General features: G+C 35.9%; 1 protein-coding gene across 2 annotated transcripts in view; it reads left to right on the top strand.

Moving 5' to 3' along the window:
• The first annotated feature begins 325 nt into the window (after positions 1-325).
• AGMO (alkylglycerol monooxygenase) overlaps positions 326-16,218 on the top strand; it is a 330,508-nt gene continuing 314,615 nt past the window's right edge. The window contains exons 1-4 of one of the 2 annotated variants that reach the window (XM_077757623.1): positions 326-381; positions 997-1,198; positions 2,859-2,989; positions 14,620-14,771. In XM_077757623.1, the coding sequence (XP_077613749.1) occupies positions 1,076-1,198; positions 2,859-2,989; positions 14,620-14,771 (406 nt within the window). In that variant the 5' untranslated portion in view covers positions 326-381; positions 997-1,075. Of the gene's footprint in view, positions 382-919; positions 1,199-2,858; positions 2,990-14,619; positions 14,772-16,218 lie in introns of those variants that run through there. The other variant, XM_077757624.1, reaches the window with a different exon arrangement.

Consider the following 16,218-nt stretch of genomic DNA (forward strand, 5'->3'; position numbering starts at 1 on the left):
TCTTTGCATATCTTACTGATTTTTAGCAACATGTGTATCACAAAGCAGCAGGATTGACTATACATACACCAAAAGGTTAATGGTGTCTCTGGGTAGTAATTTATTTATTGTTTACCTATAGTTTCTATTTTTTCCTAAGAGAATCATGCATAGATAATTTAATAAAATCTACAACAACATTTTTAAAAGATGAATTGGTAGCTAATGAGTGATCACTGCCATTCTAGGTAAAGGGCTGAAGTTATTCAGGAAACCTCCGCTCATCCACTGGTGATGCAATCAGCAAGGTGCTCTCTCATCTCCTTAAAAGGCATAATCAATTTATGCTCCTCCTGCATAACACAGAAAAGGTCTTACAGAGACATCTTGTCAGCTTCTCCAGTAAGAGAATACTCGCAAGTGCTCAGAAGAATATGGATGTGATTAGTCAAGGTTTTATTAAATGGTGGTNTTGGTCTGCAAACATTCAGAAGTTAATAGCATACAAATCCAGAAATATATAGGCAATAGCTGGTGTGATATATTCAGTGCTTATTGACTTTGAAACTTGGTCTTACTGAGATTAGAGCACCCTGTCCTTTCAGGAAATAGGACTCTGTGGAGAGACAACAATGTGAATTTTAAAAAAAAAGAATTTTTCTTTTATGATTTGAATCTTGAGTCACCACCCACTTTTTCAGTGTGAACTTTGACCTATTAGCATTTTTTTCTTCCCATTTCTAAGCCCTTATCATGTCTTTGTTTGGTTTGTTTGTCTCCTTTTCAGTTTTTAATGTTTAGTTATTCCACCTACTGTCAAACTCCTGTTTATCTTAGATTTGGGCCTGATTCCTCGCCTTTCGTTTCCTCACATGTCCTGCACCCAGTGAACTCTGAACTCCTTCCGGATCCCTGTGTTTTCCTGTCTCCCTACCCAGAATCTGCTGTTGGCTGTGTTCTCCACGGAGCTTTGTTTCTAGTCGTTCTCTGACAAAGGGCTTGTTCTGTGCAGCACAGATCATCCTCTTTGTTCAGCCTCTGGCTTCAACCACTGCATCACAAATATTCTCCAGCTGGGAATCAAACAAGGGCAGACATGAACCCAGAAGCCCAACAGGATGTTTCAGTTTCCCAGGGAATTCGCATGATGTTTTACATGATGAAGCCCAATGAAACGTCATTCCAAACCCTGGAAGAGGTGCCTGATTATGTAAAACAGGTGAGACTCTCTGGTAAGAGGCTACTGTGGCTTTTTTCTTAATAAGAAGTAAGTTCAGCACATCCTGGGGTTTTGTTCACTTTCATTCTTCAGATTGTTAAATCTAATAAAAAATAACTCAGTTTCATAAAGGCACGGAGCAAAATTAGAATTTCTACTTGAACTGAATTTCCATACAATACCTATAGCCATTTTCTCCTATTAACCTCCTCTCCTCGGGTATGTCTCTGCAGAATAAGATAAAACTTTATGAAGTTTTCCTGGACACAGTGGTGTTACAAATTTAGCTGTCAGAAGCTCAGAGTCCAATGGTTATATGACATCAGTAAACTTTGTAACAATTTTGGTTTTAAAGGGCAAACCACCTCCCAGGAAACTATTTCCTCTTTAATTTGGTAGAGTAGTTCTGCAGAATGGATATAGAGCTGACCGAGTCCAACTCTGACTTCCTAAGTTTGAACTTGAACCAAGTTTTCTTTGAAATTCTGAAGTGTTCAGAGGCACTTTTTACTTCTGGTTCCTGGCTATGATTGGAAGTGGAAATATCCAGAATTAGAACTTGAATACCTAAGTTCCCCACCCTGTCAAAGTTGTTCCTATAACACTTACTAGTTCAGACCAGAAATAAGGGGAAAAAAATGACATCAGAGAATATGTTCTTGGGAGTTCAGTTTAGAAACTTCAGAATTCATGATCAGCTTCCAACTGAGTGAAACTCATAACTTTTTCAGGTTTGATATTACTCCTGAGTTTTTAAGAAGAAAAATGTGATATTCACATCTTCATAGATCATTTTTTTTATTATAACACCAAGCTTAATTCAATATTTGTTATCCATGGTGAACCCTAAAAAATATCTATCGTAACACAAAAAGTAATCAGAATGAATAAGACTTGAATGGTATTTTAAATACATGCTTTAAGTGATCAAATTCTCTGAAATACTCAGAAGAAAATTCTTTGTTCTTATAGTTTCAATTTTGTCATTCCTGTAATTCCGATATAAAAAACTAGCAATATGTGCATCCTAAGTGAAATCTTCTAAAGAAGGCCCATCTTAGTCGTGTAGATAATAGAATTCTGATTATTGTACTTATTTTAAACTTTTTTAAAAAATGTTTTTTATTTATTTCTGAGCGAGCGAGAGAGAGAGCATGAGCAGAGGAGGATCAGAGAGAGAGGGAGACACAGAATCTGAAAGAGGCTCTAGGCTCTGAGCTGGGTGTCAGCACAGAGCCTGACGCGGGGCTCAAACCCATGAACCATGAGATCATGACCTGAGCTGAAGTCGGACGCTTAGCAGACTAAGCCACCCAGGCGTCCCTATTGTACTTACTTTAAAATGTATTCTTTTAGATTTAACTTGAAACCCATCCCTCCTAATCTTAGTATTTTCTTGGCAGAATTATCATAGGTACATCTATGCTTATATTTCATTTTCAAACTGGATGATAGATTTCGAGCACCTGTTTAGTATATGTCCAAAATAATCAGATTTCTTTGCCTATTGGGAAGAAATGATCCTCTAGGATAGGCATATACCTTCTCCCGCTATGGGATGTCACTCTGGGCTTCCTACTTCTGGAATGACTAATCAGGAAATGTGGAAAAATTTCATACCGAGCACAATAGCATCTTTTTTGTGCCATTTCCTTTCCAGGCAACTCCATTTTTCATTTCGTTAATGCTTCTTGAACTGGTTGTCAGCTGGATTCTCAAAGGGAAGCCACCAGGTCGTTTGGATGATGCATTAACATCAATATCAGCCGGCATTCTTTCTCGGCTTCCAAGGTGAGTTAGTGGGTTGGTCATGCAGAGTGAATAAACCGAAATTCTCTAAATAAGATGGAAAAGGAACCCATTGTATGGGAATTAGTCTGTTATCACATATATCCCCAAAGAATTCAGTTACTATCTTTATTTAAATTTTTGATATTTTGTTCACCTTAGATTTGTTTTTATATTCAGCTTTAAAAATATTGTTCTAAATATTATTTATCTTGATTACTGAGTTTATTGTCCCCCCTCCCCTTTAAATTTCGTGCCCAAAGTAAGTGTTTAACCTAGTCTCAGTCCTGAGTTATGGTCTACTTCTCTGCTGGAAAAATAATTTTGCCTCAGGCAAATTTACATGCTATAGCAATCTGGGGTACAGACACTTCCTAGTAAAGGTTGCACAAAGCTTTGTATTACTGCATGGTTTCCTAAGTGGTCTCTGCTCCTGTTACTAGTGCTACCTCATTTTCAGCCAAACATTTCCATAATACAGATCTGGTGAAAATTCTTCATAGTTTCCATATTGCCTAAGGATAATGTCTGAATGTTTTTTTTTTTTTTTTCCCCTGATATATTGAAGCCTTTATCTACACTTGCTTTTGCTTTCTTCATTCTCCTTCCCCGTTTGCAATATTTGGTCTTTCCATACCCCACCACTTGTCATTACCCAGATGTCACACATGCTTCCCTATGCTTGGAAAGTCATTCATGTGGCTAACTCTAATTCTTTTCTTAAGTCTAAGCATAGACTTCTCCTGAAGAGTCACACTGTTCAGCAAATCTTCCCTTTCTTCTAAGCCTACTTTCGACACCACTTCACTATGGCCTCACACAATTTTGTGCATACCCCAGATTAGAATTGTCACATGGCATTATGCCTGCCTGTTTTTTTCCTAGTTCTTCCTGATAACTTGCTTGCACCTTGAGAACAAGGGGGATCTTTCTTCATAATTTTAACTCCTATGCCTGGGATGATACCAGAGTCATGGTAGATTTTTATAAATTTAATATATTTTTTAAAGCTTATTAATTTATTTTGATAGAGAGAGTGGACATGTACATGCAAGCAGGGGAGGGGCAGAAAGAGAAGGAGAGAGAGAATCCTAAGCAGGATCTGCCCTGACAGCACGTAACCCCCTCGTGGGGCTTGATCTTACGAACCATGAGACCCTGATGTAAGTGAAAATCAAGAGTCAGACTATTAACTGACTGACCCATTCAGACACCCCTTAATTTAATAATCTTATAGTGTTTCTTGATAATAAATTTCGATGATGAAGGCACCAAACAGTAAATAGTAAATGACTTATTACTTTTTAGAAAGAATAAATTTTAATGTAGGTAGAGGAGAAACCAAAACATGGGGGCTCTTCAGTGCATAAGGATTTACCAAAGGGTCAGAGGGTGAGGGAAGATTCCCTTAAAACTCTGTGCTTTGCATTACTGATGGATGCTTTCATTCATACTTCCCACCTTTTGCTGCTTTTACTGTTTTAAGAGCGTTACTTCTGATTAGTGCTCATTGCACTGGAGTGTTTCTATGAGCTTCCCAGTGGGAACCAAGGTAGATTGTTTTAAAGTTTATTTATTTATTTTGACAGAAAGAGAGAGAAATAAAGGGAGGGAGAGAAAGAGAGTATAGGAGGGGCAGAGAGAGGGGAAGAGAGAGAATCCCAAGCAGACTCCTCACTGTCAGCACAGCGCTAAACACAAGACCTGAACTCACAAAACCCTGAGATCCTGACCAAGAGTTAGGCGCTTAACAACTGAGCCACCTAGGTGCCCCCCAAGGTGGACTTTTAAAAATGAAAATGTAAAGATACTCAAGAAAAGGTAGAATGATTTCATATAATTGCAAAAATTGTTTATTTTTTATAGTTTAAATTTTTTTTAATGTTTTATTTGTTTCTGAGAGAGAGCGAGAGAGTGTGAGCATAAGCAGGGGAGGGTCAGAGAGAGAGGGAACCCCAGAATCTGAAACAGGCTCCAGGCTTTGAGCTGGCTGTCAGCACAGAGCCCGATGTGGGGCTTGAACCCACAAACCGTGAGATCATGACCTGAGCTGATGTTGGACGCTTAACCAACTGACCCACCCAGGCGCCCCTGCAAAAATTGTTTAGATAACAGGGAACCTAAAAGTAAAATTTCTTTCATAAGTGTTACTATGGAAAAGTAGGCTAACGGGTATAAAATAATAATCATCATCATAATCATCATAATAATGACTCTGAAAAACTACTCATGTTTGTACACTGCTGTCAGAGGATAATATCTCAAGTTCTTTGTAGTTGATTCCCAGAATATGCTAAATAAGAATTTACCATTATACATAATTTCTTCTATCTCATGTCTCCCTTGAACAAAACTGAACAGGAAGTACATTCAGCATACTTGAAGGACATGTAGATCTGGTTATTGAAAACTACCCGGTTGTTTACTGTAGTTCATGCTGAAGAAGTTAAGTGTACATGTTCATGGAAATTCAACAACTGATGAGCTTTAAGAATAACTTGGTAACTGAGAGGTACCCTGAAGTACATTTGGGGTTCACATATTTTGTTGAGTTGAAATGAATTTATTAACAACTCAGGAAGACATCAAACTGTATGAATGCTGAAGCATTCATACAGCATTCATTCAGTAATTCATTCAGCATTACTTTTACTTTTTCATATATTTTACTTTTATATATTAGAATATATATATTCTAAAAATCCCCAAGGCATGATGGGGAGGAGAGAGAGGAAGAGAAAGAAAGAGAGAAGATGAGAGAGAGAAAGAAAGGGAGAGGGAGAACAAGAAAGACCAAAACAAAGCAGTCCTTTAAGGATGGAACATGCATGTCTTTTCCTTCAAACCCACTACCCACAGCCCTCCTTAAGATTACACAGGCTGTTCACCCTGGTGCCCTTTGAAAGAAAGGTAAAATGCTGTGAACTTGAATGGGGGGGCATATTTTTCCATAGTTGTATTTTGAAGGGGAACAGCAAATTGTTTATTGTTATTGTTGTTGTTTCTGTATGTTTGAACAGCAATTCTAAATTATAAAATATGGATAATTTTGTAAGTTTTTCAAGGAATTTATCTTTCATAACCTTTTACTTACAACATTCTGCAAAGCAAATTATTTGAAAAAGCAATGTAAAAATAATTTCATTTATTTTGTTCCTATTAAACACACACATACACACAAAGACACACAATGACACACACACACACACACACACACACACACACGTAGAGAAGAAAAGCTGATCCACAGGTTCCATTCCACTCAATCCCCTTTCGGCAAAAGACAGGAAGGGGGATTTAACAGAAACTCTTAAAACAATATTTCAGCATCAAGGGGAATCCTTGTGCAAATCATTAACAGCTGAGGGTTAGATTAACACAGCATTGATTATATCCTCTCCAAGGGACTAATTTCATTTTCTACACCAGCAACAGGGGCTTGCCACATCCTTAAAATACCTGATTGTGAGAAAAATGGTAGTATACCATTTGTTAATCTGCTTCTGAGCAATTACACTTTGGATAATAATTCCAAGTAGGCATGTGGCCACTGACAAAAGAGGTTGTGGAAATCAAAGTGAAACCATGAACATGTTTTTCCACTTTGCCATTCATGTAATGGAAATGCTGTATGCAGACTTTGAGGAAAGACAACATTTGTTTGAGGATGTCAGTTTCATTGTTACATAAAATTCAAACTGTCTTGAAAATTAGTAGCCTACTTAGCATATTGATAGAAAAGATACATGTTGTGTCTTTCAAATACTTATGTAAGGGAAAATATTATTCATAGGCAAGATTATATCTTGTTTATAAGCCTGTCAGACACACCATGACGTGTAATAAAAGTCCATCTGTCCTAAGAACCAGATTCTGGGCAGACTTGCATCTGTTTTGCTCTTCTGGAATCCAGTAGGCAGACTCTTCCTCTTTAGAATCTATTTCTGAAATTATAGACAGATATTTGTATTTATCATAGTTAAACGCAGGGTAGTGTATGTAGATAATCTGCCTTTCGATCAATTACTTGCATATGTGACTATAAAAATTAAACCTAACAAAATGCTTACTATATCTACTTTAAAAGCTATCTAAAACTTGTGAAATATCCTGCTACTGACCTAAATGCTAATGAGTGAAAAATAATCACATCTCTTTTTTTTTCCTGCTTATTTGAGCAGAACTCAATTTCCAATTCTTCATTAGAAAACCAGGACCTCAATTTGTTACTTCCTTTCAATGTTTCTGCTTCCATAAATTGCATCCTCCCCAGAGAAATTTTATTCCCGATATAAATATCTACAGTATGTTTGTTTTTAATGGGTTCATTTAGTCTGTTGAAACAGCAGATTATAAATCAAATTGCAATAGGTTGAAGGATAATTTAAGTAGGTAAATTTTCAAATAAGTTGGGGACACTCCACTTTTAATACATATGGGTCATTGCCAATTTTTACTATGGAGCTAGCTCCGCAGTATTCAGCCATACATATGCACAGTTTTACTGGCCATGACTGCCATGGAATTTTCCATTCCTGACAAGAAAGTTTCAATTCATTAAAAAAAAAAAAAATTAAAGAGGAGGAAATTAAACTTCTTTAAAATACTTTGACTCCTTGGAGTGGGATTGGAGAATAAAGGAAAATTGAGTACTGGTTTTTTATATTAGACTGTAGTATCAGAGGCAATATTGCCTTTGGCGACATCAGACTTCTAACAAATAAGTGCCTGTCATTTTGGATAAGGACTTTAATAAACAGTTACTCATTGTCCAGAATAAGAAATCATGCATATATGTAATGTTAATAGTTCTATTTTGTTATTAATATTAATATATTTTTATTAACTTTGAAAAATTTTTAAAACCACTTCAGGTGAAGAAAATACATTTTTAAAATGTGTTGCTTTGTTAATTAGACTTGCTAGAGAAAATGCCTCATTTCCTCTAACTTTTACCTCAAACTTTACAAATAGACTTTGTCTTTGTTATTAATTATGGAACTTCAGAGATCACTATTAGATTAATCTTCCCTAACTACTCAAGTAAGCTTCCTTGAATTTATTCAATAGAGAAATTGAATTACTTCAAGTAATTTACTTCTTGCGAAGTAAAGAGCATAGCAAATTTGCCTCTTCCCAACTTACCACATTGTGCTTATAAAGGTCTATGGTTTTGTTGCGAAATGAGATGAAGCAATCACTTCATAAATGTAATGTCACTTCACAGTAAGAGATAGCAGTACAAATTTTATCTGTCTTTAAGAGGCAGAGGTTGTATTGGGTTTTCTGTTAATACTGAGCAAAAATCAATATTCCACTAGATGGAGCAAAAGTGGCAGTAGCTTTGCAGAGAGGGAAAGGTCCTGGACTAGATTGAAGAGATTTTGAAATAAGTAAACAATAAATTTTCTTGGAAAAAATCAATATATGTAGTCTAAATATATTCCTTTCTAACTTCCTGAAATTTGTAAGAATATGCAGAATGAGCTCATTCAAATATTAGTTTATTTTCTGATTTGTAAGACAAGATTGTTAGACACAAAAAATACCTTTTTTTTTTTTTCCAATTTTTCATTATCTGGCCAAGTCATACCTTATACTCAGCTCTGACGGAAGTTATGAACTAGTATAAATTGGCAGATGTCTGTAAGGACTGAGTACAAATTTTCACTTACTCTAAAGGTCGCTTAGAGATTTTAAGTTTACAATAAGAACATTACATCAAATTTCACTTGCTTGAGTAATGATTAGAGCATGGGAGTACTTGAAAGTGAGATAATTTTAGGGTCCATTCATCTTAATTTTTGCATATCTTAAATTAGCCCTGAGATACTGATGGGTGACCAACATGTCCCACATTACCTTTCTGCTTTTGATGATGGGTACATTCAAACTGAGATCACTTTGAGAACTTCACAGCTTTGTAATTTGCAATCCTTAGTTAATATTTATTCCAATGTGTTGATTAAAAAATCTCAACATTTTAAATTAACTTCATTCTTTTAAAAATTCATGGTCAATCTCAGGATAGCAATTTATTCAGTGACTTGCTGGATTTTACAGTAACTAAACATTGACAGGGCACATTTCTAGTTTTAAGAGAAATGTATAAAACTCAAAGAATTAACTACCTTTCTTTCACTAAAGTCATACATCAGATGGAAGAGAAAATAACTATTTGGGGAGAAAGTGAAGAAAAAAGACAGTGGGTGGAAAGCCCCTGTAAATGCAGGTTGTTGATTAGAGGATTCTAATGCCTCCTTCTATTTAGACCATTTACTTTATCTTGCATTCAAACTGACTGGGTAAAAGGCATCTAGTATTTGGTTATGCAAATCCCCTGTGCTACCTCAAATTTCATCTCCACTTGATAAAGTAAGCACATTACATTCATACATATTACATATGTCTCTTCCCACAGGATGGAGTTTAGAGAGTTGGTTTGAATTCCACAGTGCAGAGTCATACTCTGGGGGTCAGGCCTGGGAGAGGACTGAGGAATTGGGAAGAAAAAGAGGAAGGAGCTTTGGTTTATGATTCAAGGTCTGGTGGGAACATTTTTGAAAATGTAGGTGCTATTTCCTGCAATCAAGGGCTTTCCAGAGCTTGATAATCATTTCCCAGCTGTATCCCTTTTGCTGAACTGTTTTTAGTTGTGGGCACTCCGTCACTGTTTTTCCCCATCTATGATGGAAGAGGATCATATTCATCTTGCTGATAGAAAGCAGGGAATTTAACTCCCACAGCTTCTCCCTGCTTTGCCTCTGCTTTGGGAAAGGTTTGCCTTCTTGCTAAAGTGTGAAAAAAAAAGTCTTGACTGTAGTATGTCAGGCATATTTCAGCTCGATTTGTGTCAACCCTAATAAGTAAGTTGACAGAGTAATAAATTGGGTGTCTACTCAAGACCTGGCACCTGTACAGGAAATAAAGAAGTATTTCAATTGTAGGCAGGTTCTCTTTATTTTGCAAGTGGAAGTTTTTCAGGGACCCTCTCTCTTGTATTGAAGTCTTAGTATCTTTAAAGTCTATTTCAGTTGTCCATGGCACTGACAAGGGAGAAAGTACCTTTAAAAAAAAGATTCTGGACAGATGAAATATTGATGAGGCAGGTGATTATGACTGCCCTGTTCACCAATGTGTCCTCCCAAATCCTGTTGTACCGGGCACCTAGTAGTCTCTTAACTTGAATTTATTGAACGATTCAGTGAGTCCTATTCTCCACCTTGATAAATGTTGTATATTAGTTTGTTATGATTTCAACTCCACTTCTTTATGGCTCAGGTGAAGTTGTTTGGATCTAAGGAGTGAATTTCCTTACATGGAGGAAGCCTTGTCAGGACGATGCCATCATAATGTGCTACTGAATGCTTTTGATAGGAACATATGATGTAATGGACAATTAAAGCTTAAAAAAAATAAGACTTTGTGAGGACTTAAAGAAAACTGTTCAAGCTACTTTAAAATTGGCAAAGCTGCTCTTTGCTGACCTAAATAGTTCACATTAGACTCTGGGGCATTCCTTCCTGCCATGGCAAGGCTGCTCCTTGCTGGCAGTAGTGAGAGCTGTGTGGCAGCCCATGAAAGAAATCATCTTGCCCACCAGCACTGGTACCTTTGCTGTGCCAGCAGTGTGTTCTAGCAGCAAGGGGCTTTCAACTTGTGCTGACAGCTAGACATCAGCTCTTTGTGACCATGGTACCTCTTCTGATCACCAACCCATAGAAACACATACCTTCAGTAAATCTGGACTTCATTTGTCTAAAATAATAGTGAAATTAATCTGTTATTGGTTTGGACTTTTAATTTCTTTATTGGAATATTAAGAGGTATGATCCTCTATGCCACTGGTTTGTGAAATATTATTATAAATTATAATTCCCACAGTAAACCTGCCTTAAATAATTGGTCTTTGAGCATAACTTGTCATAAAAAATAATAAATAACCTGGGTAAAAAATTGGAAGACAAGTTTTATATTTTGAGATTTTGGATTCCTCAGAGTTTCAGAATAGTGTGAGAGCCCCTTGCCCATGGCCTATTCTATCTCATGATGGATGCCAAATACTGGATGTGAACATCCTAGAATGTGTGTCCCAGCTCTGTCTACCTACCTTTAAAAAGTCATTCTGGATTATTTTGTCATCTCTAGTAGTCTGCACACCTACATAGGTTGGCTTTCTCGAGGACCCAACCAGTAAAGAGGCCCATGCAGGTCCTACAACCAGGCTCAGAGCTTTTTTGATTGGGATTCTGAAATAGTCAGAATATGGCTTGGATGTGACAGGAGTTCTGCATAGGGAGTTTCTTTAGGTCAAGAACTCACCCTCAGGGAAAAAAACTGCTCTTTCTAGCCATATAATTGTTGGAGGAGGTCAGTGGGAGGATCTTTGCACTGAATGTCTCCTGAGCTAGACTAAGGCAATCAGAGTCTTCTTACCTTCTCCCTATCCTTGGAATATATAATCTGCTACTATTATCATACTAGCAGCTGTTTTAAGGATGAAGCCTTTGAAGATTAAGGTGTTGAGACCGTTTGGACTGAATATGTGACTGAACCCTGTTAAGACCTCTCTGTAGGGGCACCTGGGTGGCTCAATCGATTAAGCATCCAACTTTGGCTCAGGTCATGATCTCACCATAAGTGAGTTCAAGCCCCCATTAGGCTCTCTGCTGTTAGCACAGAACCAGCTTCAGGTCCTCCATCCCCCTGTTTCTGCCCCTCCTCGGTTCACTCTCTCCCTCTCTCTCTCTCAAAAATAAATAAACATTAAAAAAGAAAGACCTCTATATAAACTTTTAAGATTCTAGCAGGCAGGAATAGAGATCTTCTGATATTAAGGCTGGCCAAGACAAGCCTTCTATGTAAGTTTCTTGGCTTATGAAAACTACCACCCACTGGGGCTTCTGGGTGATTCAGTGGATTACAAGTCATGATCTCATGGTTCCTGAGTTCAAGCCTCACATCTGGCTCACTGCTGTCAGGGCAGAGCCTCCTTGGAATCCTTTGTCCCCCTTTCTGTGCCCCTCCCTTGGTTGTGCTCTTTGAAAAAAAAAAATCTTTTTAAACATTAAAAAAAAATAACCACCTACCAATCTAGAGTGATTTGCCACATTCTTTGATTTCTCTGTACTCTTCACATACAGGGGACAATTTAAGAACTAACAATAATCTCAAATTGAAAAATAGCTTTTAAGATCTGATAATGTATAGTCATTTCAAAAATGTAGGCTTTGGGGGCTCATGGGTAGCTGAGACCCTTAAGTGACCAACTCTTGATTTTGGCTCAGATCATGATCTCATGGTTATGGGATTGAGCCCTGTGTCATGTTCTGAGCTGACAGCATGGATTCTGCTTGGGATTTTCTATCTCCCTTTCTCCCATCTGCTCCCTCCCTCTCTTTCCTTAAAAAAGTTTGTAAAAAAAAAGGTAGAATTGAATAGAATAGAATGAATAGAATGAATTTCTATAGAAATTCTATAGAATGAATTTCTATTCATTATTTATATTAATGCTATTTTGAAGGAACCTAATGTTCTATGTTACTAATAGAACTAATTAACTAATAATTTGATGTATTCAAACTAGGAGATATTTTTAAAGTTATTAAAACATAGTTATAGTGATATCATAATTAAAGTCAAACATAGATTAAAAGTAAAGGCCTGTATCTTCAAAAGACTCATTTACATGCTAATTCATAGATGCTCACTCTAAAGAGGGAAATACTATTAAAATGGTCAATTTTAATACTATACTAATTTGAGGTACTTCTTCAGCTTTAATTTAAAGTTAGAATGTTTAACAGTTTCTTCATTTGTTCCTAGTTTATAAGTGAATCTTTATTAAACAAAAAGATCAATTCACTTTACATATTAATAATGAATAGAAAAAGTCAATTCAACCAAATTTATAGAGGTGATAAAAGAATGATTATCTTTAGTCTAAACTTAAAGTTGAGGACAGACAATTTCAAGAGAAAATGCTACACTTAATGAAATTGAAGTATATTACGTATGTTTTGGAAAGTTCTTGATAAGAATTACAGAGGCTTGGTAGCATAGGTGGCAAAACATATTCCATTGTCTAGGTTTTAAAAACAATTGTTTCTTCTAACTAGATTTTTAAAAAATTTAATACCTGTCTCACTGACATACAATGATATATTAGTTTCAGTTGTACAACATAGTGGTTCTACATTTCTGTACATTATGCAGTGCTCACCATGATGAGTGTCGTTACTATCTGTCATAATACAAAGTTTTTATCATATTATTGACTATATTCTCTATGCTGTAGTTTCTTCCCCATGACTTATTTATTTTATAACTAGAAGTTTCACCCTTCCCCCCACCCCCCACTGCTGGCAACCACTAGCTTATTTTCTGTATTTATGAATCTTTTTTGTTTTTGTTTCTTTTTTAATTTTTTTTTTAGATTTCATATATAAATGAAATCATGTAGTATTTGTCTTTCTCTGTAGGATTTATTTCCCTAAGGATTGTACCCTCTAGGTCGTCTGTATTGGCATAAATGACAAGATCTCATATGACACTGTAATATCCCATTGTATGTATTCACCACATCCTTTATCCTTTCACCTATTGATGGACACTTGGATTGTTTCCTTATCTCAGGTGTTGAAAGAAATGCTGTAATAAACAAAGGGCACATATATCTTTTCAGATTAGTGTTTTCATTTTCTTTTTTAAGTACCTAACAGTAGGCATACTAGATCATATGGCATCTCTATTTTTAATTTTTTGAGGAAACCCCATACTGTTTCTTATAATGGCTTCACCAATTTACATTCTCACCAAGAATGCATGAGGTTTCCCTTTCTGTATATCCTCACCAATACCTATTATTTCTTGTCTTTGATACTAGCCCTCTGACTGGTGTAATGTGACATCTCATTGTGGTAACTAAGTTTTTATACGTTATTTCTAGGGAAAGATTATTCCCTTACATCTTTAGAGTTGTAGTTTATATTACTACAAGAATTATTGAAATACTATGAGAATTCAATTTGTCATCCTAAGTACAACATCTAAAAACATAAAAGTATGTGTATAGTCTGTGTGCAAAAGAGAAAGGAAAAAGGGAATAAAGAGAAATAAAGACAATAGTTAGCCAGAAGCAACTTTCATCTAAAGGCAGATTTTATGGAATTAATGTATTTTAAGGTAGTAGGCATTTTTTTCAGTCCCCTTTACACTTGATACTTTTTATACTTCCTTTAAAAAGCACTCTTCTTGTGCTCTTCATTAAGATTTGGAAATGACAGTCATAGAAAATAAGTTGTAGTTTTGTCATCTTTATGTTGTAAGGTTTCATAAAAGTATTTTAAGAGACCAAAAAAGAAAAAAAAAGGCATGGCATCCTAAATTACATGAAATTGAGAGTGCAAATAGCTGGTATCCACCATAACTGTGAAACAATAGGAAACATCTTGTGAAACATTTTGATACCAAAGAAATTTAGCCTTTTAAAAGGTATGATAGAACAGTGAGAAAAAAAGGAGAAAAGAATTTTATTTTTATATGTGAATACATTAATTTTTAAATGTTACCTAAAGTGTTTTATAATTTTACATTTAAAACTGGTATAATCATTGTAAATTTTATTTTTCCAGTTTATTTTCCAGGAGCATTGAACTGACCACTTACATTTATATCTGGGAGAACTACAGGCTCATCATTTTGCCTTGGGATTCTCCATGGACTTGGTATTTAACTTTCTTAGGAGTTGATTTTGGCTACTACTGGTTCCATCGCATGGCCCATGGTAAGTTGCAAATCAAGGTTTTATTGATAATTTATGCTGAACTGTGTTGGGCTCATAGCAGGTATTCAGTAAATATTGAATGAATGAATAAATTAATAACATGGTTTATTTTATAGTACATAAGATTAATGATAAAGTTTAGTCTGAAATTTAAATGGAAACATATTCTGAAGTCATTTTTTAAATGAAATTATTAGAGATATATTTTTTCATGCCTTGTGTATCTAACTTGTAAAAAAAAACACTTGAGAAAGTGATGGCTGTAGCATTACTTTTTAATATACTGTCTGACGTTTTTCTTATTATGACATGCTTCGTAGAGTCTAGTGGCTCTTGAACACAATATCAGACTTCAAGTCACAATTATCAGTGGTCATTCAGAAGAGCTCTGAAACAGCATGGAATCCTGGGTAGTAAGACTGGTTCAAGTTCTTGGCAGTAATTCCACATTGCAAATGAAAATGCAATCATCTAGGCACTAACCATAATGCATTTCAGTATTAACATAGTTTTGTAAAGTTTCTCATTTAATACAAAGCCCTCTTACCACACTGGCTCACTGAATTTGCTTTTTGGGATTATTGGCTGAACTTTACAAAGAAATGTTTTGTTATGGAGAGGGAAATGGAAGAACAGGAAACAGTCTAAAACTCTGTAGAACTGAGTAGGGGTTGGAGAATGGTTGTAGAGCTAGGGTGAGCAAATGGTCTGTAAGGAGGAAGAAGGCACACAAACGTATTTCTGAAGGGAAATGAGGGAGAGTGCTAATTTTGAAAGCCTACTCAAGAGTAGAACTAGGATTTCAGTGGGTGATTGGGCTGAGTGGGTGGGGAGGAAGGAAGGAAGAGAAAGAAACCTGGAATAATAATAGAAAATAGTTGGGAGATGGCAAGAAGAGACCTGAGTTCAGGGTGAATAACTGAGCAATGTGTGTAGGAGGATGGTGACCAAATATCCTTCCCAAGCAAGGATGAGGAAATAGGAGCAAGAGAGATTAGCATTATGCTTAAGACACAAAATTTTAAATGCAGCATTATTTTTGTTAGGTACATTAACCATGTGTAAAAAATGAAATGAAATAAAGAATGTTAATTCATTGAAACAATTTGAAGGGAACATATAAATAAGAAAAATTATTTATTTTGTGTGTGATAACCTTTGTCTTTGAAAATAATAGGTCGGTGCCTGACATCATTTCCTTCTGTATAAATGCAAGAGGATACTCCCAAATTGAACGTGACTTAGGAATAAAATACGATCATGTAGTAATCTTTGTATTTTATTTCAAAATAGTAGTTTTCTCCTTAAAATAAAGCCATTGGCGATCTTCTTTTTTCTATGCAGCAAATGGGTAATGCAGAAAGCATTTACATTGTATTACTTAATTTCAGAAGCCTTCTAATATCACACTGTCCTGTACAGATGTGTTTGTTTGGGAAATCTGCAA

Source organism: Crocuta crocuta, unplaced genomic scaffold (assembly GCF_008692635.1).
Source record: "Crocuta crocuta isolate KB4526 unplaced genomic scaffold, BGI_CrCroc_1.0 scaffold62, whole genome shotgun sequence".
NCBI lineage: Eukaryota > Metazoa > Chordata > Mammalia > Carnivora > Hyaenidae > Crocuta > Crocuta crocuta.